This window comes from Crinia signifera, chromosome 9, assembly GCF_055691185.1.
Source record: "Crinia signifera chromosome 9, ASM5569118v1, whole genome shotgun sequence".
Taxonomy (NCBI): Eukaryota; Metazoa; Chordata; class Amphibia; order Anura; family Myobatrachidae; genus Crinia; species Crinia signifera.
Genome location: NC_139225.1, coordinates 163,489,871 through 163,515,850, shown reverse-complemented (window position 1 = coordinate 163,515,850; position 25,980 = coordinate 163,489,871). Strand labels below are relative to the sequence as shown.

Here is a 25,980-nt window from a genome sequence, read left to right as displayed (position 1 = left end):
GGTGAGTGTATGAGAAGTGATACTGTGTTACTCGGCTAGACGGTGAGGGTATGAGAAGTGATACTGTGTTACTCGGCTAGACAGTGAGGGTATGAGAAGTGATACTGTGTTACTCGGCTAGACGGTGAGGGTATGAGAAGTGATACTGTGTTACTCGGCTAGACGGTGAGTGTATGAGAAGTGTTACTGTGTTACTCGGCTAGATGGTGAGGGTATGAGAAGTGATACTGTGTTACTCGGCTAGACAGTGAGTGTATGAGAAGTGATACTGTGTTACTCGGCTAGACGGTGAGTGTATGAGAAGTGTTACTGTGTTACTCGGCTAGACGGTGAGTGTATGAGAAGTGATACTGTGTTACTCGGCTAGACAGTGAGGGTATGAGAAGTGATACTGTGTTACTCGGCTAGACAGTGAGGGTATGAGAAGTGATACTGTGTTACTCGGCTAGACAGTGAGGGTATGAGAAGTGATACTGTGTTACTCGGCTAGAAGGTAAGGGTATGAGAAGTGATACTGTGTTACTTGTTACTCTGTTATGTGTTATGCTGGGTACACACCAGGACGACTAGGGCACGATTCTGTCAATTTAGATCCAATTCCGACCGGTTGTATGCAGATTGTATGTACTATCGTGTGTTTTTGACATTTATTTGATCCGATTCCGATCAAATGCGCGTTCACGCCGCTCGTTTGGTCGCATCTTTGGTCCTACGTGCTGCAGGTAGGATCCGTCAATCCCAGGCCGACCGACCGTCAATCGTATGCAGATCGTGAGTGTTTTTTGCCGCCTCCGTCGTCCGTCCGTCGGTGCGTCCGTCGTTTGATCCAGCCTATTTGAGTGGCATTTCCTAAACACTCCCCCGGCGCCATGTTTTTTCACATAGCAAACAGCGCTGGCGCAGCAGTTGGACTCTCCTTCTTGTCTCATCTCCCAGAACAACAACCTGGTATGTTTGCACTCCCAATGCTCTTCTATGCATGCCCACTGTTGCCACCAATGTATATAGTGTGTATAAAGCACTGGTTTGGCAACCGTGCACCCGACCATGTCACTGTTTTTTTTGGGTGGGCCCCATGTCTGTGTGTATACATATAACCAATGTCCACCATTGCAGTATTCCAAGCACTCCTCTCTGCTAGGCCCCATTCACCTGTGTGTGTGTGTTTGTGTATATATAGATATATATACATAAACCATTGTCCACCATTGCAGTATTCCAAGCACTCCTCTCTGCTAGGCCCCATTCACCTGTGTGTGTGTGTTTGTGTATATATAGATATATATACATAAACCAATGTCCACCATTGCAGTATTCCAAGCACTCCTCTCTGCTAGGCCCCATTCACCTGTGTGTGTGTGTGTGTTTGTGTATATATAGATATATATACATAAACCATTGTCCACCATTGCAGTATTCCAAGCACTCCTCTCTGCTAGGCCCCATTCACCTGTGTGTGTGTGTTTGTGTATATATAGATATATATACATAAACCATTGTCCACCATTGCAGTATTCCAAGCACTCCTCTCTGCTAGGCCCCATTCACCTGTGTGTGTGTGTTTGTGTATATATAGATATATATACATAAACCATTGTCCACCATTGCAGTATTCCAAGCACTCCTCTCTGCTAGGCCCCATTCACCTGTGTGTGTGAATAGCAATCTGCACAATAAAATGTATAGTGGTTTTCATAAAAGTTTATTAACATTTTAAATACTTAAAACATAAGAACTAGGTAAACTGGTAACTATAACTATAAAAATTTAAATATGAAACAAAACATGGGTATAACTATAACAACTAAAATGGTTTTATCTTTTTACAGTCCCAATGTCCAACGCAAAGGAACAAGAGTTTTTGGAAGGGTTTATTGAAAAATATCGTACACACGAATGCCTGTGGAGAACCAAATCCAAGGAGTATTCAAACAAAATTAAAAGAAACCAAGCCTTGGAGGAGTTGGCACGCTACAGTCTTCCATTTCATCCAGAGGCCAATGTTGAATGGGTGAGGAAACGCATCCAGAATATGCGCACGGTGTTCTTAAAGGAACACAAGAAGATGGAGGCTGCAAAGAAGTCTGGTGCTGGAGTCGACGAGATGTATCAAACATCGCTCTGGTACTATGACCGGTTGACATTCACCCTCAGCCAGGAGTCGATGAGGACAGGAGTAGTCCTTATGGTCGAACAGGAAAACCAAGAAGTCGCGGCGCAGGAGGAGGAGGAGAATTCGCAGTCTGCATCGGTGAGTCTATTTTTTTGGCTATCTAATTGATTCCTCCTGCCAATCCACAGCGCCCTCCCCATTAAAGTAGGCCATGTACTCTTCCCTCACCTGTTTGGCTCGTGCACTCCCTGTGTAGCGTTGTGTTGGGGTTTGCAAGGAGGATATCTGCACTACCTCCTCTGGCAGTTCTTGGTCTTCTTGGAGTGCTGTGCCTGTAGCCCTTTGCTGTGTGGCTTTTCTGCGGAGCAAATTGTGCAGGACACAGCACGCCGTGACAACCCAGTCAATTTTGTCCACCCTCAGGTTAATGGCAGTGTGAAAAATGCGAAACCGGCTTGCCAGGATGCCAAAAGCATTTTCCACAACACGCCGTGCCCTGGATAGCCTGTAGTTAAAGATCCTTTTGTCATGGTTCAGGCCCCTTTGCGCATATGGCTTCATGACATGCTCGTGCAGGCCAAAAGCCTCGTCAGCCACAAAAACAAAGTTAAGCCCCTGTTTAGTTTCCTGGACAGACGGCAAGTGAAGGGTGTTCGCTATGAGCCTTTCGTAGAACTTTGTGTCCTTGAAAGTGCCACCATCCGATGCACGGCCATTCCTTCCTACATCCAGGAAGATAAACTCATAGTTGGCATTCACCACAGCCATTAGTACAATGCTAAAATAGCCCTTGTAATTAAAATAGTAGGAACCACTATTGATAGGCTGGGCTATGCGGACATGTTTGCCATCAATGGCTCCACCGCAATTTGGGAAGTTCCATCGCTGTTCAAACTCCTCTGCGATGACTTTCCATTCATTCACGCTGGTAGGGAACTGAAATTAGAAGTAAATAGAATTGATTAGTAAACATGTTCAATTTTTTTACAGCTTGGTGACTACCCACCTGCAACCCCAGACCTATCTGTCCTATCTGAGAATGCATGCACATCTAACGAAGTTCCTACTCCGGCACGCACTCCGCCACCCACCCTGGAACCCACTCCACCACTCCCCCGTGCCAAAAAAATGCGTGGCAAAGGAAAAAAAGGAGAAGCAGCGGCACATGAAGAATTTATGATGCGGGCACATCAAGTCCTGCAAAGAAACCCGGACAAACATGACAACTACTTCACTTATGTGGCAGAGTGTGTTCGCAACATGGCTCCTGACCAGCAACTTACTTTTGAAAAGTTATGCATGGAGTTGGTGTATAATGGCAGTTTAGGGTATCTCAACAGTGGCACTAAAATAGTTGGCATTGGTAGTGCACCAGACACACCACTGTCATTAGAATCACCAGTGCCTACTCCGCCTGCCACCGTAGCAGGCCAGTCGAGCACAATTCCAACACATACCCAGTCAACACCTACACAGCCTTCTCAACCCCCCAAGTACCGTCAATTCTACAGTTCTTTACTGATAGAAGATCCAGAGTGTCCTGTTTTTGAGGATCTGTCTTAAAAAATAGGCTACTTTATCATTTACCATCGACATGGTCTCAGCTGCAGGTATGTGATGGCCACTGCTCACATGGCGTATGGCGCACATCAATGGGGCCGGGACCATTGCATCTGCGCCATGCGCCATGTGGGCCGCAGCCTTTACATATCTGCAGCAGACATCCTCTGCCACACAAGGGCCACAGTGTGTATTTTTGTTTATTTATATGCTGCTACCTGTACCTGCATTACCAGAGGGAGAACAGGATTCTCCTCAATCTGGATAGCAAACTCCATTTATTGCCCTTTTTTCTTTGCCAATAGTATGGGGTACTGTGCGGCAGACATGGTCTCGGCTGCAGGTATGTGATGGCCACTGCTCACATGGCGTATGGCGCACATCAATGGGGCCGGGGCCATTGCATCTGCGCCATGCGCCATGTGGGCCGCAGCCTTTACATATCTGCAGCAGACATCCTCTGCCGCACAGTACCTTATCCCTACTGTTGTAAGGGCATGTTCCAGAAGTTACCAGAGTGTCTTTTGTCTTGGTTTTCTACATATATGCTGCTACCTGTACCTGCATTACCAGAGGGAGAACAGGATTCTCCTCAATCTGGATAGCAAACTCCATTTATTGCCCTTTTTTCTTTGCCAATAGTATGGGGTACTGTGCCGAAGACATGGTCTCAGCTGCAGGTATGTGATGGCCACTGCTCACATGGTGTATGGCGCACATCAATGGGGCGGGGGCCATTGCATCTGCGCCATGCGCCATGTGGGCCGCAGCCTTTACATATCTGCAGCAGACATCCTCTGCCACACAGTACCTTATCCCTACTGTTGTAAGTGCCTGTTCCAGAAGTTACCAGAGTGTGTTTTTTGTTTTTTTATATGCTGCTACCTGTACCTGCATTACCAGAGGGAGAACAGGATTCTCCTCAATCTGGATAGCAAACTCCATTTATTGCCCTTTTGTCTTTACCAATAGTATGGGGTACTGTGCGGCAGACATGGTCTCAGCTGCAGGTATGTGATGGCCACTGCTCACATGGCGTATTGCGCACATCAATGGGGCCGGGACCATTGCATCTGCGCCATGCGCCATGTGGGCCGCAGCCTTTACATATCTGCAGCAGACATCCTCTGCCACACAGTAGCCCGTACTTATTGGGAAAGTTTAAACTGGGTCATACATACTTAAATCTTTATATATAGTGTGTGTTTTTGTACAATATCTTTTATATATGGTATTATAATATATTTTTGTTGACACAATCTATTTACTATTTTACATGTTTTAACCATGAAAGGCCTAAAAAACCTGTTTCTGTCCTAGGCCTAAATTATAAATAAAAATATTTTGTTTGCACAATAAAGTGTACAGTGTATATTTCATCCTTACCTTGCAATACTGGTACTGCAGCACCTTCACAATGGCTTTGCAGGTCTCCGGGATGATGAGGCCCAAAGCTTGCGGGGAGATGAGGGATCCAAACTTTAGGTCAGCAAGAGACCGTCCTGTCGCCAGAAACCTCAGGGTGACCACCAGCCGTTCCTCAGCAGGGATAGCCATGCGATACTTGGTATCCTGCTTCTCGATGTGGGGAGTCACCAGACGCAGCAATTCCTGGAATGTGGCATCATCCATCCTCAAGAAGTTACGGAAATCGTCTGGGTTATTCTCCCTGATGTCCCTGAGCAGTGGCATGTGCGAACGAGTCTGACGCTGAAGTAGCCACTGCTTTGTCCAGCATGATCTTTCTCTCCTGCGCTGGGCTCTCTGACGCCTGAGCTTCAAAACTGCATAATAGAGCAGGTACTGTTGCTGGTGACTACCCATCACTGCATTCTCCATAGTGCAGGGTTAAAAGACACTTTGTAATGGCAGGCAAAACAAAGTAATGTGTAAATAGCTATGTCCAGCGTTCAGCAGGTATAAACCAAGCCTCACTAGTAACAAAGCAGAAATACACTGGTTTAAAATGGCTGCTGCTATTCCTATCCCCCTCTGCTAGTCCTCCCCCTCTGCTAGTCCAGCCCCTTCATTCAAATTTCAAAGGCCCATCTGACGACGGTCGCATGTGTTCTTGCAAAAAAAACAAAAACCAGCGATCCGACCGTCTTAACGACCATCGCGGGCGCATCGGGATCGGATCTAGATCGTTCCGCAAAAAAACACAATTTTTGCTAATCGTTTGCTGGGGACTGCCTGGGAGCTCCCGGGAAGTCCAAGGGAAATCGTTCCATGGTCGTCTATCGGTCGTGAACGACGGTGGTCGTCCTGGTGTGTACCCCACATAAATGTGCATCATACATAGAACTGTAAGCACTTCAGAAATAACATTCAAAACATATTTAATGATATAAGCAATATGAAACATCGGAGATTTATTACATATTTGCCATATACTGTGTATATATATATATATATATATATATATATATATATATATAAGAATAATTTAAGACACATTAGCAGTAAACATACACAAGACATTCTCTGCCAGATTTTGGTGGTAACCAGCAGTAAGAGATATGGAGCCCTTGTAGTCGCTACAGGCATGGCAGATGGTTGCGGCATTGGCACGGAGTTGGCGTGTGGGTCCGGCACTGCGATTGCTAGCGGTTCTGGCATCAGGCACATTCCAGCGGAGATGGGATTATTCTGTATGCGGCTCCTCCGTATCCTCAGTCTCTGCTACAAGGTCAGTGTCAGGCGAGGAATCTGCCTTAGAGTCTACAGTGGTGTCAGGGTCTCCGGGGGCCGGATCTGGGGTCTCATGGTCATATATGATGTCATCTGGGTTGGGCGCTGGTGGGCAAAACTCCTCAGTTGGGAACATCTCCCGGAAAATATTCTCTGCCTGCAACACAAATGTAACTAGCGATAAGCAGCATATTGTACGGGACGGGTCTGTCCCGGTATGGAGCCTGTCCTCCCCATGCAGCCTCTATTACACAACATTCGCGCTCTCACCTGCTGGACGGCGTGATCGTAGCCGAATCCGGCATCTGGCCCGCTGCAGACGTAAACGTTAGCAGGGAGTCCGACGTAAGACTGACGCTCTACCCCAGACGAGTCTCTCATGTTGAAGTACAGGACCCACATGACTTGCGGCTTCTCCGACTGATCACTCTGAGGCTCTAGACAAAGAAGGATAAACATCGATGTTATATAAGAAGCATTAAGGCCCTTATTCTGGTTCACTTGCCAAAGCAAATTCCTTCTCAAATGGACAAAACCATGTACACTGCAGGTGGGGCAGATGTAACATGTGCAGAGAGAGTTACATTTGGGTTAGTTATTTTGTTTCTGTGTAGGGTAAATACTGACTGCTTTATTTTTACACTGCAATATAGATCTCACTTTGAAGTAAAACTTCACCCAAATCTAATTCTCTTCCCCTTTTCAGTATTCAATCACGGGCATTTTTTTAACTTACATTTTCGCCCAACGGCTGCAAAAAAATGGACAAAAACAGCCGCAAGTTTGACAAAAACACGTGAATTCATTCAATTTCGGCGATACACACCGTTTTTGCCAATGCTGGATATTTTGCCCAGGTGAAAATTCAGCACTGTGGCTAAATAGGCAAATCAAATTTCGTCCAGAATTGAATACCCCCCTATATATCAGACACAAGCTCCTCCATCTGTTATTATTACAGATAACTGGACGCAGCAGGTGCTGTAATGTCAGCTGTACCAATCATATTACATCTTCTATCCTACTGTGCATGCTTGCCAATTATTATAGTGTCACGGCATGTCCTGAGAAGAATGGGCGCAGTGGGAGTGGCCGGCAGCATGGGTACTTATTACAGTGGAGCCAGGCTGTGGTGACAATATACTCTGCATAAATTCCTTACAGTACTGTATAATGGTGCAGTATATATATATATATATATACAGTGGTTACAGGGCACTGATGTACCGGCAGTTGTACTTATATTTAGCCCAATGTAGCACAGGTTTCTGTTTTGATGACTTAAGAAAGAAAATACTTTGAGATCAAGGAAGCTGTGAAAAAGGCAAAGGGGCTTATTACATAGTGTCGTAGTAAAACACGGCACATCTGATTGTGCTTATGCCCGCAATGCCCTTACTAGCAAGGCGCGGTCAGAAAACGCGTTGGCCTTTAAAGTATCAGGCGTAAGAACAATCGGTAGCGCAGGATTTTACTACCGAAGCTTCGTAAATAAAGTCCTAAGTGTTCTAGTTTTTGAAATCGCCGAATCCGCCCGTCTGCCTGTATGTCCGCAAGCAATGCGGTGCCTTGGATAATGACGTAAGGACATAACGCTTGTCCGTGCAGAAGGGGTGACCAGTAATAATACAAGTGCGATTATAATATCGATGATTCTGGCTGACTGCGGTGGCGCATGTACTAGAGCGCGGTACCAGGAAGGAGGGAGATTGCACTTTACCGGATGAGGGAAATCACACACTGCGTTGATTTCCCCCATTGCCAGCCACATGATAGGGCAGTTCTTAGCGTAGGGAGAAGAGTAGACACGTTGCGTCGGCGCGTGCGGCATTACTGATAATGTGGCATAACATTGGTCCTGTATCAGAAACGTCTCACTAGCTAGACTGCAGAAATATTAATTTGCTGTATCCTACAAACACTCCAGCCGCTGTCCTGCGCAGCCGCCACTTACGCGGGACACTGTAAATCAGTGTCTATGGTGCATTTCTTACCAGGCTCGCTGGCAAATATAGTAAAATTAATGAACAGAGGGATGCATAAACGGCAAGCTCTAGCGGTTTAATTACTTTCTCTATTTCGTGATCAAAGCGGCCTCTGCATGGAGGAATTCATCGCTTACCAAACAGCGCAGTAAACGGCGCCCCTGGTGTACTTCATTTGCTGCGCTCGCATTGTCTAATACGGAACGAATACACTTTAATAAGGTCAAATACTGGGTTCGGGCGGCTGTCTTGTAAGCCACTAATTCCAATTTAGAGTACAGAGTAAATTAAACGGGGAAGCAGGACAGCAGTACGAGGCGCAGGGGTACGAAATGCATCATTCTGCTGGGAATTCAGCAACAGGATAGGAGTCAGGTGCCTGGGCATGATGGGAGTTGTAGTTTGCAGCATTAGGCAGACACTGAGGTCAGAGGTGCAGGTGTGTGTGTGTGCTGGGGATATTCAGAGGGAGCGGATAACAGAAGAGACCACGTGACACTTATCAGGATGCGCTTCAGCTGATGAACAGTAGAAGTTGCACCAGTCGTACAATGCTATAAACTCATGTCCCAGGAAGGTGCAGACACAGAGGAATGTTGTGGGGGACAGTGTTAGCAGTGAATACCCCCAAGCAGCACATGTTTTCCAGACCTGCTCACAGAATTGCAAATTAATACTTACCTCCACCTGTGGATCGTCAATAAATGTGTCGTTGAGTAATGAGTGCACCTGTGCACCTGCTGGGTGACCTGGGAAATGTGTCAGTGAGTAATGAGTACACCTGTGCACCTGCTGGGTGACCTGGGAAATGTGTCAGTGAGTAATGAGTACACCTGTGCACCTGCTGGCTGACCTGGGAAATGTGTCAGTGAGTAATGTGTACACCTGTGCACTTGCTGGCTGACCTGGGATATGTGTCAGTGGGTAATGAATGCACCTGTGCTCCTGCTGGGTGACCTGGGAAATGTGTCAGAGGGTAATGATACACCTGTGCTCCTGCTGGGTGATATGGGAAATGTGTCAGTGGATAATGAATGCACCTGTGCTCCTGCTGGGTGACCTGGGAAATGTGTCAGTGTGTAATGACTACACCTGTGCTCCTGCCGGGTGACATGGGAAATGTGTCAGTGGGTAATGAGTACACCTGTGCTCCTGCTGGGTGAACTGGGAAATGTGTCAGTGGGTAATGATACACCTGTGCTCCTTCTGGGTGACCTGGGAAATGTGTCAGAGGGTAATGATACACCTGTGCTCCTGCTGGGTGACATGAGAAATGTGTCAGTGGGTAATGAGTACACCTGTGCTCCTGCTGGGTGACCTGGGAAACATGGGCTGCTTGGGGTCCTGGTAGCCAAGTTGGGGACAAATGATTTTAGTACTATCGGCTTGTGGATACATGATTATTGAGCAGCAGTATATTACTGCAGAGCATGGACATCACTGCGCAGTGTTGCGCCATCAAGTTTGCGTACTACTTTGCATCAGGCCCACAAAGCGTTAACTGAACATTGTAGCAAATAGCAAATACGTGGCCAAAACTGCAGCCATCAGCCAATGAATGGAGCCCTAGACATCTCTAAACTTTGGTCGTCCTATAATGGAGCGTTGTAGTCCAAAACACACACAGTACTGTCGGAAGCCTGGACGGATGTCACCAACCAATGGCTTCCGTCCTATATGTGTACCCTGGCAGATTACGGTTGCGCTACTGTTCCGCCATTTCCTGTAGATGTCAGGTATTACCACATTAGTGAACGCTAACACCTACCAATAAGCTGCAGTTAGCGGTGGCACATAGCTGGAGAAGCTGGGCAGCGCCATGGTGACCTCTCCTGCCCCACACGAGGGCCACAGAGCGCATCCACCTACACTGCCAAGTCCTATTAGCCATCTTACAATGTCAGCATCCCGCCGGGCTGAGCCTTATAAAATATGAATATATCCTATATATCACTTCCCCGGCTCGTCTAATGGGAGCGGATACATTGTAAATCTATACAGCGAGGGCTTTAATGCAGCTGCCTCTGTGTTTATTACATTGTATCTGTAGGAAGGGAGATGGTATAAGCTAATCGCGCATCTACATAATCCGGAACGCAGACGGCAGCGCCCAATCCGGGGAAATCTAGGCGACGGCACCTATACATTTACACGGAGCAGCAGGGAGAGCAGAGCGCAGTCAGATTAAATACGTTCTGTATTATTGCTGTGATATAAGGTACACGAGCGAGGTGTCAAGTGGAAATGTCAGGGAAGTCGTTAAGACAAATGTCAGAGTCTGGCAATAAACATGATGAGAAAGCCACCGGAGGTTGATGGGTTCCGCTAAGCAGATGAAAGGATGGGCGATGCTAAGTACTCCGCTCAGAGCCGATGCCACCGCCTGCTCGTCATTATATGTCACTTCTCCTGATAACATACAGGGCAGGCCATTCGCTACAAGCGCACAATATATCAGCGTGTTACACAAACAATGCTAATGCCCTGCAGACTGAGGGGGTTATTCTGGTTCAGCGTGTGTTTATCATAAATATCCATTCGCAGCCTGTAGTCGCCGACCATCGCATGATGTGGAACGTGCGCGCCCCAGGCCCCCCGGCCGCAGCCATGGGAGTCTGCACTTGGCGAACAGTCTTTTTGCTGCATGCCACCGGCATACGCCCATGCGAGGAAATGTGGCTGAGCATGCACATACGCCAAACTTTGGTCCCCGCGCGAACGCACCACAATAAGGTCCTGAATGCGCTACGCCATGGGGACTGGCACATTGCCCCTGGGTAATTTAGCACCGTATTATGTAATCAGCCGCTTTGTCCCTGTCCATTGGAGTGCGTCCAATAACAGCAGGCGTATGTCCTTGGATTCTGCGCACACACAGAGTAGCCGCCATTGTTGCGTCTGTCATTTATTATTCATCCGCAGACTGTGACACGGGAGAGAAAGTGACCCCTTAGAGGGAGTCTCTGCGTAACGCGGGCGAACATCTTATTAGGATGGGGAAAGGAATCTACATGACCAATAAGTCAACACAGCTTCAGCAGGAACATCGTTAGCGAGACTTTTATCATGTATTTTGTAAGGTTAAGGAATCGTTTAAAATGCTAATTAAGCCCAACAGCCTGTGAACAAATGGTCTCCTGATAACAGGCGAAATGCTAACAGTTGATCCGGCTGGAAAAGTTCCTCCTGTGGCACTTAGCCGCACTCCAGCAGGTGACTTTGTCCCCCTGACCTGCCACGGACCACTGCTCCCCGCTGCTCCCGTGATTCATTCTGCACAACGCCAACAGGATTTCTTCTGACACGTTCATTACAATACGACCACTACCTCATTGTGATGACACCAGGGACAGTAGCTGTTAGCCGGGGACACTAGTGATTACACAGCTCCTGTAGTGGCAATCCGAGAGCAATACATCAAGGCTGGCCGGGCACTGTGCAGTCACAGCTGCTGTAACGGCACCTCGTGCCTCGCTGGGCCTCATATAGCAGCTAATAGCAAAGGCATTTCCCAGCGTAGCTGCTAGACCGCTAGGCCATAGATAATACAATGCAATGATAACACAGGGTTTAATCCAGCACTGACCCCCATCATTGCTGCTGATCTATGGGGGACAGTGACCCCCAACATCGCTGCTGATCTATGGGGGACAGTGACCCCCAACATCCCTGCTGATCTATGGGGGACAGTGACCCCACCATCACTGCTGATCTATGGGGGACAGTGACCCCCACCATCACTGCTGATCTATGGGGGACAGTGACCCCCATCATTGCTGCTGAACTATGGGGGACAGTGACCCCCACCATCGCTGCTGATCTATGGGGGACAGTGACCCCCAACATCCCTGCTGATCTATGGGGGACAGTGACCCCCAACATCGCTGCTGATCTATGGGGGACAGTGACCCCCAACATCGCTGCTGATCTATGGGGGACAGTGACCTCCACCATCGCTGCTGATCTATGGGGGACAGTGACCCCCAACATCGCTGCTGATCTATGGGGGACAGTGACCCCCACCATTACTGCTGATCTATGGGGGGCAGTGACCTCCACCATCGCTGCTGATCTATGGGGGACAGTGACCCCCAACATCGCTGCTGATCTATGGGGGACAGTGACCTCCACCATCGCTGCTGATCTATGGGGGACAGTGACTCCCAAAATCACTGCTGATCTATGGGGGACAGTGACCCCCAACATCGCTGCTGATCTATGGGGGACAGTGACCCCCACCCATTACTGCTGATCTATGGGGGACAGTGACCCCCAACATCGCTGCTGATCTATGGGGGACAGTGACCCCCACCATCGCTGCTGATCTATGGGGGACAGTGACCCCCAACATCGCTGCTGATCTATGGGGGACAGTGACCCCACCATCACTGCTGATCTATGGGGGACAGTGACCCCCACCATCACTGCTGATCTATGGGGGACAGTGACCCCACCATCACTGCTGATCTATGGGGGACAGTGACCCCCAACATCGCTGCTTAACTATGGGGGACAGTGACCCCACCATCGCTGCTGATCTATGGGGGACAGTGATTTCAGCTCTTATAATGGTTTTGTGTTTGTAAATTTGGCAGTGTTATTAAATCCAGATCGTCATTGTGCCCCAGGCTCCGATGCAGACCACATACTGCTCAGCAATAATCTATAGACTAATTACACACCAATGAGATTGCTTACCAACCAAGGGTGCAGTATCAATGGGTGTGGCTGTGGGCAAGGTACAGCACATTAGTGGGTGTGGCTATGGGTGAGGCAGCCTTTGTGGGTTTAGTTTTGCGTGAGGCAGCATTAGTGGGTGTGGTTACGGGTAAGGGAGGCAGCATTAGTGGGTGTGGTTATTGGTAAGGGACGTAGCATTAGTGGGTGTGGTTAAGGGTAAAGGAGGCAGCATTAGTGGGTGCGGTTATGGGTAAGGGATCCAGAGGAACCAGGAATTCTCTGTGCACACAGGGTAAGAGAGGCAGCATTAGAGGGTGTGGTTATGGGTAAGGGAGGCAGCATTAGTGGGTGTGGTTATGGGTAAGGGAGGCAGCATTAGTGGGTGTGGTTATGGGTAAGGGAGGCAGCATTAGTGGGTGTGGTTATTGTAAAAGGGAGGCAGCATTAGTGGGTGTGGTTATTGTTAAGGGAGGCAGCATTAGTGGGTGTGGTTATTGGTAAGGGACGTAGCATTAGTGGGTGTGGTTAAGGGTAAGGGATCCCGAGGAACCAGGAATTCTCTGTGCACACAGCATTAGTGGGTGTGGTTACGGGTAAGAGAGGCAGCATTAGAGGGTGTGGTTATGGGTAAGGGAGGCAGCATTAGTGGGTGTGGTTATGGGTAAGGGAGGCAGCATTAGTGGGTATGGTTATTGTTAAGGGAGGCAGCATTAGTGGGTGTGGTTATTGTTAAGGGAGGAGGCATTAGTGGGTGTGGTTATGGGTAAGGGATCCCGAGGAACCAGGAATTCTCTGTGCACACAGCATTAGTGGGTGTGGTTATGGGTAAGGGATCCATGAATTCTCTGTGCACACAGCATTAGTGGGTGTGGTTATGGGTAAGGGATCCAGGAATTCTCTGTGCACACAGCATTAGTGGGGGTGGTTATGGGTAAGGGATCCAGGAATTCTCTGTGCACACAGCATTAGTGGGGGTGGTTATGGGTAAGGGATCCAGGAATTCTATGTGTACACAGCATTAGTGGGTGTGGTTATGGTTAATAAAGAAATAGAAAGAATGCCTGTTGCTGGTGCACCAAGAATAAAGTAAGACTCTTAATATATAACGTTTATTTCATTTATTTAAAAATAGTTTAGCGAAATAAAACCACACATACAAGAAATGACAACATTTAATAAAAAGGGAAAGATGTTACCCTTGACTCAGTGTGACCCCTCTTTCCCTCTACCCTATGTGAAAATATATAAAGTGTATTTGGCATCCACAAGAGAATAAATGCTCTTTAATGAGCTGGAGAGCCTGTGATGCACAATTGGATGTCTGTTAAGGGTTTGATACAAATAAGTGCTTAATTCAATTAGTATACACTGTATCTTTCCTAAACACTGATATCTCCAATGGGCTTAGTATGCAGTAAACGTAAATCACAGGGATCGGATCTTATGGGCTTAGGTAGATGTGCACAGCCAGCCCAGACAGCTTCGTCTAACGTGCCTGACTGTCTCGGAGACTGCTCGGTCTCTATGCCCGCGGTGAACTGGTATGAGAGGTGTGCAGGAGTGCACTCGCCTCGTTCAGCCGCCTCGCTCTGATGACGCTGAGTCTGGCGCCAGACTCGCGTCCTGGTCACGGAGGTACCGATGACCTGGATGCGCAACAGTACAAGTAAATTTCAAAACATTTGTAAGTGGGGAGGGGGAGAGGGGATTTAGAACACACTGAGTGTGTTTAATCGGTCAGCGTACGCTTCGCTTAGAACGCTTCCTCAGGACCACCCGGTGTGCGTCCGGAAGCTCCTTTTATTCCTCCCTTCTCATGCATATTCATGAGATGTTCGGGGGTGTGTGTAGCACCGTCCTGCTTATTGGTTTGATGATACGAGCAATGGTCAGTAAATAGTAGACATAAAATAAGTGGCATTGAAGTTAAATAATACGGCTTTTAAGCTGTGTCAGGGTTAGATTGATGTCCTAAAAGGATAGTACTCTAGTCTGACGAGATAATCACATGTCATTTATTCCCATTGTCGACACCTAAGTTGTTGACTTGGTTTTGGTCAGACAACGGATTTGTGCTTGATCGCATCTTATACAGTGGCGGTATATCTCCAGTGGTTGCCCTATCGCACGATCCGGGTGTCCCATTGAAGATTGATCATGATTTCTGTATATATTTTATAAGTATGCGGTCAGGCAGGTTGACTCATAGGTCTGATTTATTAGGCACATTGATTTCACTGGCCTCATATTATTGATAATTTCTATCGATGTTATATAGTGCATGATTAACAGATTTTGTCAACATCTTACAAATATCAGTATAAGGAGGAGGAAATTTCTTGAAATCAATGTGTTTCCTACTCCTGCGTAGTGTGTGGATCGACATGTCAACATATGATAAGTTGACTGTGTCCGTCGGATAATTTTTGGACATTGGTCTTGCGGTGTGAATCCTAGTCAGGAGGACAGATTCCTGATAAACGCCCTGTCATAAAATCCGGGTGTCGACATAAGTCCGTGTTGACGATATGTTTCTCACTCTCCCTAAAGTGAACAATAAGTGGAGAGAAGGTGTGTGTTCATGCTATATTAATACATGTCAGTGGGGTCAAAAAGACAGATAAGCACACATGTGGTGGGGTCATGTGAGTGTAGGAGGGTGGTGACGTCATTGATTAATCTGAAAAGGACTGAGATATGAATTGTTCCCTAGATAAGTGTTAAGACACCTGGATTTTTTAAGAAAGTACTTATTGATCCTCTCTAATGATCTCAATAAGGTGAATGTATTTCAGGACACTTTTGATGTGTCCATCAGTGAGAAACCAGTGAAAAAGAAAACAAAAATAGTAATAAAAATAACAATAAAAAGGTGGACACACGTGCAGATAAAATTATGGGGTCGTGTAAAGTCTGTAGATGCCCTCTTTGGGTCTAAGGTAGAGTAAATTCTGGGTGAACATTTGTGATTTTTGTCAACAACAAATAATGGATAGTGACTATCCATTATTTGTTGTTGACAAAAATCACAAATGTTCACCCAGAATTTACTCTACCTTAGACCCAAAGAGGGCATCTACAGACTTTACACGACCCCATAATTTTATCTGCACGTGTGTCCACCTTTTTATTGTTATTTTTATTACTATTTTTGTTTTCTTTTTCACTGGTTTCTCACTGATGGACACATCAAAAGTGTCCTGAAATACATTCACCTTATTGAGATCATTAGAGAGGATCAATAAGTACTTTCTTAAAAAATCCAGGTGTCTTAACACTTATCTAGGGAACAATTCATATCTCAGTCCTTTTCAGATTAATCAATGACGTCACCACCCTCCTACACTCACATGACCCCACCACATGTGTGCTTATCTGTCTTTTTGACCCCACTGACATGTATTAATATAGCATGAACACACACCTTCTCTCCACTTATTGTTCACTTTAGGGAGAGTAAGAAACATATCGTCAACACGGACTTATGTCGACACCCGGATTTTATGACAGGGCGTTTATCAGGAATCTGTCCTCCTGACTAGGATTCACACCGCAAGACCAATGTCCAAAAATTATCCGACGGACACAGTCAACTTATCATATGTTGACATGTCGATCCACACACTACGCAGGAGTAGGAAACACATTGATTTCAAGAAATTTCCTCCTCCTTATACTGATATTTGTAAGATGTTGACAAAATCTGTTAATCATGCACTATATAACATCGATAGAAATTATCAATAATATGAGGCCAGTGAAATCAATGTGCCTAATAAATCAGACCTATGAGTCAACCTGCCTGACCGCATACTTATAAAATATATACAGAAATCATGATCAATCTTCAATGGGACACCCGGATCGTGCGATAGGGCAACCACTGGAGATATACCGCCACTGTATAAGATGCGATCAAGCACAAATCCGTTGTCTGACCAAAACCAAGTCAACAACTTAGGTGTCGACAATGGGAATAGATGACATGTGATTATCTCGTCAGACTAGAGTACTATCCTTTTAGGACATCAATCTAACCCTGACACAGCTTAAAAGCCGTATTATTTAACTTCAATGCCACTTATTTAATGTCTACTATTTACTGACCATTGCTCGTATCATCAAACCAATAAGCAGGACGGTGCTACACACACCCCCGAACATCTCATGAATATGCATGAGAAGGTAGGAATAAAAGGAGCTTCCGGACGCACACCGGGTGGTCCTGAGGAAGCGTTCTAAGCGAAGCGTACGCTGACCGATTAAACACACTCAGTGTGTTCTAAATCCCCTCTCCCCCTCCCCACTTACAAATGTTTTGAAATTTACTTGTACTGTTGCGCATCCAGGTCATCGGTACCTCCGTGACCAGGACGCGAGTCTGGCGCCAGACTCAGCGTCATCAGAGCGAGGCGGCTGAACGAGGCGAGTGCACTCCTGCACACCTCTCATACCAGTTCACCGCGGGCATAGAGACCGAGCAGTCTCCGAGACAGTCAGGCACGTTAGACGAAGCTGTCTGGGCTGGCTGTGCACATCTACCTAAGCCCATAAGATCCGATCCCTGTGATTTACGTTTACTGCATACTAAGCCCATTGGAGATATCAGTGTTTAGGAAAGATACAGTGTATACTAATTGAATTAAGCACTTATTTGTATCAAACCCTTAACAGACATCCAATTGTGCATCACAGGCTCTCCAGCTCATTAAAGAGCATTTATTCTCTTGTGGATGCCAAATACACTTTATATATTTTCACATAGGGTAGAGGGAAAGAGGGGTCACACTGAGTCAAGGGTAACATCTTTCCCTTTTTATTAAATGTTTTCATTTCTTGTATGTGTGGTTTTATTTCGCTAAACTATTTTTAAATAAATGAAATAAACGTTATATATTAAGAGTCTTACTTTATTCTTGGTGCACCAGCAACAGGCATTCTTTCTATTTCTTTATCTGCAATTCCAATGCCTATGGTAGCACACCCTCACCAGTCATATAGAAAATTTAATACATAAATAAATGAGGAGGGTCCGAAAATATACAAAATTATTTCTACTTTTCTGTGCGATTGATATTTCTCTTCTTCGATTCTTGTCAAATTAAGGGTGTGGTTATGGGTAAGGGATCCAGGAATTCTCTGTGCACACAGCATTAATTAATGGAGTAATAGTTATGTAGCACAAATCAATTCTTATATTTGTTTGCAGACTGGGAGCACATGTTTGGGGCAATCCCTGCCTGGTCCAATATTAACCCTTGTTATATTGTATATATAAGCACAACCCCGCTGATTCTCACCTTCCTCACATATGAACAGCTTCTGTACCACCGGTTCTAGGTCTTCTCTGGCCGTTGCCTTCATGGAGGGACATGTGAGATGGACGAGATCTGTAATGAGAACACCGCACCCGGTCATCACGCAGAAAACATACGTTCTAGAACACTTCTATCACAGACATACACAACGGTTCCCAATGTCACTGACTGGTAACAGAACAATGGAACCTGCGTCACCTGTCACCTATAGAATGGTATACGGGTGATGTAAGCGATAGATGGACAGGGTCAGGCTGCCCGCGTCTGATGTATGCGATATGCAAATAAAGTGACACTAACCGAGCACATGAAAAGCCTCCAAATTATCACCGCAATTACGTTCTACTTTCGAGGTGTTGTTTTCCTATAATCCCTAATGTGATTGCTCATTAAGCACCGGGAGGCGACAATACTGAGAGGAGCGAGCGGTAACCCCATCACGTGTAATGATCAGGAGCGTTCGTCAACAAATATAAACATCAGCTCACTTCTACAAAGGGACGTTCTAATGGCCGGTGCTAATCAAAGAACACTTTATGTCTGCAAAGACTTTGCTACACAACTTCCATAAACTTTTAATGAACTGAATTTTTCCTTTATCGTGGGAGATCAAAGTCCTAACAAGGTACAATCTCCGTTTCATGTTTAATAATAATTAGTCTCATCTGGTTTGGTGTGGTAATCCAATCGTATCTTAAGACAGTGGGGCCTGTGTCTTCTACAAGCTGACAATTATCCCATGCAGTGACACACGGTGCAGGGCAGGCCGTCCGACGGGGGTCTCAGGAGAGAAGCCCGTTCATTAGCTTCCAAACATCGAGAACAATACCGTTCTCAAGTCCCCAAAAGTTACCATATAAAGAGGCCATTCTGCGGGGATGTTTAACTTTCCCTCTGCAAAACTTTCAAAGGCGGAGTGAATATATCGATAATTCGCAGCGCCGACGTCTGATAGCAGCTCCTCAGAAACATTTGCGCCATACTTCGTCCCAGATTTACGCCCGTCCCGCCAAAGCTTATTCACGTGTATATCCTTTAATCAAATTCCTTAAGCGATGAGAAACGCACGGTTAAAAAGAAAACATTAAGGTAGACTAATTGATTTCAAATAGGTTTTATAGATTTTTGCTTCAGTCGGTTATAAAATCATCAAAGCTGCCGTCATTTAATTTCAATACGAACCTTTCTATTCTCATTTAGGGGATGACGGGCTCATAAAAGCTCATCACTGTAGATTCTGATTATGGTTGATTTACTAAGGTGCAGCGACATTAGTTACAGAGCTTTGCCAGCAGGTAATTCTCCCGGGAGGAAGAGGGATGAGTCTGGGACACCATTCCATCATTACAGTGAGGACTTTGTTGAGCAAGTGAAGGAGTTTGGTTCCAGTCAGCTGGCGATGGCGATTATCTGACTGTCATTCTGCGCCGTGATCAAAAGCAGGATGTATTTGTATATTTATCTTAAGCAATTGTTTGAAGGGGAAATCGCTCAGTCAGATCTCATTTGTTTCTAATGAAGTAAGAGGAAAAAAACGAGCAGGGATTTATGGGATGCGGATTGCGGCTGGGAATATTCTCTCGGATGAATTCTTTGTGAAAACAGAGGATGGCGAGGAGGGGGCTGCGGGCCGTTGGGAGGGATGGTGTGAGTGGCGAGGGAGACAGGGTGCGCGGTATAAATTTCTATCGTCCAAACTAAGAATGGGAATGCGGACAATATAAAATAAATTCCTGCGCTCCCGCTTATATCGCAGATGTGGGTTCCCGATTCCAAACTAATGTGAATCATTGTGCTGTAATAATTTGCACAGAAGTGGGTAGTGGGCTGTACATGACAATGTGGGTACAGCAGCCTAACCTTTAAGGGGTCACGGGTAATAGTGACCCTCACGCAGTTGCAGAACGGGTGAGAGGTGAACCTAGGTGCATAATAATGATTTGGGTCATCCTTTTTTACCATATACTAAGTTCACAATACGATACATGGCTGGAGTGCATGACAGGGAGAAGCATTGGGTAGTGCCAGTTAGAGGCAGAGAGTGACAGGGGTAGAGGATATCAGGGAGAGAGTGACAGAGAGAGGTAGTGGGTTATGCTAGGGAGAGACCATGAGTGACAGGGAGAAGGAGACAAGGAGAGGAAGTGGGTAACGGGGAGGGGATATTAGGCACAGTGTGATGGAGAGAGGCAGGGGGTGATGTTAGGGAGAGGCAGTGGGTAACATGGAGAGGATATCAAGCAGAAAGTGATGGAGATGGTGGGAAAGAGAGGTAGTAGGTTACTCTAGGGAGAGACTGCGTGACAGGGAGAAGGTGACAGGGAGAGGCAGTGGGTAACATGGAGAGGATATCAGGCAGAGAGTGACGGAGAGATGCAGGGGGTGATGCTAGAGAGAGACTGCATGACAGGGAGAAGGTGACAGGGAGAGGCAGTGGGTAACATGGAGAGGATATCAGGCAGAGAGTGATGGAGAGGCAGGGGGTGATGCTAGAGAGAGACTGAGTTACAGGGAGAGGAAGTGTGTAACGGGGAGGGGATATTAGGCACAGTGTGATGGAGAGAGGCAGGGGGTGATGTTAGGGAAAGGCAGTGAATGACAGGAAGAGGAAGTGGGTAACATTGAGAGGATATCAGGCAGAGAGTGACGGAGAGATGCAGGGGGTGATGCTAGAGACAGACTGAGTGACAGGGAGAAGGTGACAGGGAGAGGCAGTGGGTAACATGGAGAGGATATCAGGCAGAGAGTGATGGAGATGGTGGGAAAGAGAGGTAGTAGGTTACTCTAGGGAGAGACTGCGTGACAGGGAGAAGGTGACAGGGAGAGGCAGTGGGTAACATGGAGAGGATATCAGGCAGAGAGTGATGGAGAGGCAGGGGGTGATGCTAGAGAGAGACTGAGTTACAGGGAGAGGAAGTGTGTAACGGGGAGGGGATATTAGGCACAGTGTGATGGAGAGGGTGATGGAGAGAGGCAGGGGGTGATGTTAGGGAGAGGCAGTGAGTGACAGGGAGAGCATGACAGGATGAGGAAGTGGGTAAAAGGGAGGGGATATCAGACAGAGTGATGCAGAGAGGCAGGGGGTGATGCAGAGGGTGATGGAGAGAGGCAGGGGGTGATGCAGAGAGGCAGGGGGTGATGCAGAGGGTGATGGAGAGAGGCAGGGGGTGATGCAGAGAGGCAGGGGGTGATGCAGAGGGTGATGGAGAGAGGCAGGGGGTGATGCAGAGAGGCAGGGGGTGATGCTAGGAAGAGAGTGATTGGCAGCGCACAACAGGGAAAGGGGGACAGGGAACAGGTGATGGAGAAGGGCAATGAGTGACACAAGGGAGCCTTCAGCTTTGAGCCTTCCATCATGCTTGTAAGATGGACCCTCTCCAGCGCCATCTACTTGCCACTGTCTGGAATTGCTCACTACACATAACCGCCAGATAGTCACAGTGGTTTGCATGGGTTTGTACGTCCCTGCACACAGGTTGTGCATCGGTGTGACAATTGTGACTACTACACTCTCACAACGTGTTTGTGGCTAAGATGACTGGGGGGACATCTGCACATGGAATATACCTACCAGGCTGCGCCAGCATAAAATACAGACAATATTCCTTATAGTTATTGATGAGGAACGCCTATGTGTCACGTATAATGCCTAATTCTTCCAACCAATCAGGGGTGTAAAAGGGCTCAGGAAAGTGGGTCTCCAGGCATACGGCCAAGATGGTCTACACAACAAGTTACCCATCTATGGCCTTTTGGTAGAAATCCAGTACTTACAAACAAGGGTGACTCGTCAGCTCTGCTACAGCATACTACATATTTTAGTGAGGGGTGGACGAACTTACTAGCCATGAGTCCTACCCAGAGCTTAGTATGTGTGTGAGCGGTCAGGGTGGATTTCTTCCCTTCAGCAGGTATGTGTAAGTGCTGTATTTCCACCATAAGCGAGACACGTTAACAAGCACTGAAAATAGGCAAAGGTCAAACAAACAGGCGCTGAGCACTGCTGAACTTGTTGGGTTGTGTTGGTAAAGCGGAATTCACCGGGACGCAGGTGTGTGTCCACAGACGCTGCAAGACGCCATTACAGAGAGATCATATCAGAATCTGACGTTATCTAGGCAAATGGCGGAGCACCCTGAAATGAACGCTCCCGTATCAGTCCGGAGTCAGTGATAAAGGGAGCGTCCATTAATCCTCATCACACGACACCGGCCGGCAGGTCTATACAGCACCAGCGCTCTCCTATAATGGGGGAAAATAGGACAAGCTTCTCTTTTGTGGTCAGACTTGGTCTTTTATTTGTAATAGAGAAACAGCTGCGATAACCAGGCAGGAAAGTGGGGAACCGGGAGCAAGGATTCCAAGCGCTGGGGGCACAGACCCTACAGATAGCAGCCAGGAAGGACCTTACATAAGCAGACAGAGGTGGTCCGCATATGTACCCTGTATGTACAGTCATGTGTGCAGTCGTGTATACCCTGTATGTACGGTGACGTGTGCAGTCGTGTATACCCTGTATGTACGGTGACGTGTGCAGTCGTGTATACCCTGTATGTACGGTGACGTGTGCAGTCGTGTATACCCTGTATGTACGGTGACGTGTGCAGTCGTGTATACCCTGTATGTACGGTGACGTGTGCAGTCGTGTATACCCTGTATGTACGGTGACGTGTGCAGTCGTGTATACCCTGTATGTACGGTGACGTGTGCAGTCGTGTGTACCCTGTATGTACGGTGACGTGTGCAGTCGTGTATACCCTGTATGTACGGTGACGTGTGCAGTCGTGTGTACCCTGTATGTACGGTGACGTGTGCAGTCGTGTGTACCCTGTATGTACGGTGACGTGTGCAGTCGTGTATACCCTGTATGTACGGTGACGTGTGCAGTCGTGTATACCCTGTATGTACGGTGACGTGTGCAGTCGTGTATACCCTGTATGTACGGTGACGTGTGCAGTCGTGTATACCCTGTATGTACGGTGACGTGTGCAGTCGTGTGTACCCTGTATGTACGGTGACGTGTGCAGTCGTGTGTACCCTGTATGTACAGTCATGTGTGCAGTCGTGTATACCCTGTATGTACGGTGACGTGTGCAGTCGTGTATACCCTGTATGTACGGTGACGTGTGCAGTCGTGTATACCCTGTATGTACGGTGACGTGTGCAGTCGTGTATACCCTGTATGTACTGTGACGTGTGCAGTCGTGTATACCCTGTATGTACGGTGACATGTGCAGACGTGTATAACCTGTATGTACAGTGATGTGTGTAGTCGTGTATACCCTGTAGGTACGGTGACGTGTGCAGTCGTGTATACCCTGTATGTACGGTGACATGTGCAGACGTGTATACCCTGTATGTACAGTGATGTGTGTAGTCGTGTATACCCTGTATGTACGGTGACGTGTGCAGTCGTGTATACCCTGTATGTACGGTGACGTGTGCAGTCGTGTATACCCTGTATGTACGGTGACGTGTGCAGTCGTGTATACCCTGTATGTACGGTGACGTGTGCAGTCGTGTATACCCTGTATGTACGGTGACGTGTGCAGTCGTGTATACCCTGTATGTACGGTGACATGTGCAGTCGTGTATACCCTGTATGTACGGTGACGTGTGCAGTCGTGTATACCCTGTATGTACGGTGACGTGTGCAGTCGTGTATACCCTGTATGTACGGTGACGTGTGCAGTTCTGTATACCCTGTATGTACGGTGACGTGTGCAGTCGTGTATACCCTGTATGTACGGTGACGTGTACAGTCGTGTATACCCTGTATGTACGGTGACGTGTGCAGTTCTGTATACCCTGTATGTACGGTGACGTGTGCAGTCGTGTATACCCTGTATGTACGTGACGTGTGCAGTCGTGTATACCCTGTATGTACATGACGTGTGCAGTCGTGTATACCCTGTATGTACGGTGATGTGTGCAGTCGTGTATACCCTGTATGTACGGTGACGTGTGCAGTCGTGTATACCCTGTATGTGTAGTGATGTGCTTGTATATTGCAGTTATGCACTTTGTGGTATGCGTTACCCCTATATATGTCACTGCGGAACATGTGCTGCTATGTAAATAAAATAATCTATGTTATTACTTATTGTATAATATTACATTGTTCATTTTATGTCCGGCCATTGTTTTGTGTGGACTGTGTAACAAGAGGAGGACAGAGGCATGCTGGTTACTGTACCATTATATCACAGCTACCGATACATCGGATCTGGGGTCTGTCTGGTGGTACTTACACGTGTTCTTCATGCATGTGCTTGTGGCAGAGGAGAGCTCGGTCAGGTACACCGCGTTCTGTTGTCCTTCCTCCAGGGGAACGGTCAGTACAGAGATCTATAGATGGGACAGGTGACAATGTTCTCGTTACTGAGCACAGTGACAGTACACAGACCGTGACGTAATAACGTGACATCACATACATGGTACAGCGGGGGAACACTGTGTACAGCGCAGTATATGCATGCGTGTAGCTGCATGGTTGTAGTATTCTCCATGTGACATGTATGTTCTGTATGTGCTTAACACAGTATGAGGTCTTGTGTAGATAGCATATATACCTGTTCATTAATAAGCAGTAACATATATGTATAATACACACATACATTCCCAGATGCCACAACACACATTCAGCAATAAGACACCCGCAGCACACACATCCCCACGCATGGAACATGCAGGAGCATGGGAAGATACAGTGCCATGTATGCAGTCAGATGCACATGTGGAACACACATGACACATGGCAGAGCAGGAAGATGCAATGTCCTGGTCACAGGCACGCAGTCAGACGCACATGTGGAACACACGTGACACATGGCAGAGCAGGAAGATGCAATGTCCTGGTCACAGGCACGCAGTCAGACGCACAGGTGGAACACACGTGACACATGGCAGAGCAGGAAGATGCAATGTCCTGGTCACAGGCACGCAGTCAGACACACGTCTGGAACACGTGACACACGGCAGAGCAGGAAGACGCAGCACTACCTTTCCCGATGTCACTGATATGTATAACAGACAAGTGATCCGTAATTACTAACAAGTCATTAGTCCCATCAGCTCCATGTGGGTATGAAATAAAACACATCCAATTCGTTGCTATGAGTTACTGCACATCAGCGTTATTTATGATGTACCATTGGATACATCTATTGGATCTGCAACAAATACAGAACTAGAGAGCGCTGCGTGTGCCTGCATACATTGGCGCAATGATAGTGAGCAGCGTCAGGGCGATGGTAAATACGCACCATCCTTGTGAGAGGAAGAGAACATTAATGTAAGGATTCACAGCGGATATCACATGCCCAGGTCATGTGATCAATGTGGCAGCTACACACCAACTGCCCCCAGTGGTAGTACATGGAATTACGCTTACACAGAGATTCCCGCGGTGTGAATGAGGTCACATGTCTATCCATTCATACAGAATACACACGTCACCTGTGTATGCTCCCAAAAGGACCTGCGCTTCTTACCTCTTGGTCGGATCCTGATGTCAGTATGGAGCGGTCAGTGATGAGAATAGCGCGAGAGATCTGACTGTAAGGCGGGAAGAGAAGAATGATTAGAGGAACACCATCACACCCCCCCCATAAGGTCCCCGGAGGCTTTCTGA

General features: G+C 47.0%; 1 protein-coding gene across 1 annotated transcript in view; it reads right to left on the bottom strand.

The window, feature by feature from the left end:
- Window positions 1-6,055: 6,055 nt before the first annotated feature.
- The window catches only part of CHM (CHM Rab escort protein), a 76,603-nt gene continuing 56,678 nt past the window's right edge, over window positions 6,056-25,980 (bottom strand). The window contains exons 11-15 of the mRNA XM_083160351.1: window positions 25,841-25,904; window positions 24,599-24,695; window positions 18,330-18,419; window positions 6,635-6,801; window positions 6,056-6,521 (exon numbers count right to left, since the gene is read on the bottom strand). Of these exons, the coding sequence (XP_083016477.1) occupies window positions 6,318-6,521; window positions 6,635-6,801; window positions 18,330-18,419; window positions 24,599-24,695; window positions 25,841-25,904 (622 nt within the window). The 3' untranslated portion in view covers window positions 6,056-6,317. The remainder of the gene's footprint in view (window positions 6,522-6,634; window positions 6,802-18,329; window positions 18,420-24,598; window positions 24,696-25,840; window positions 25,905-25,980) is intronic.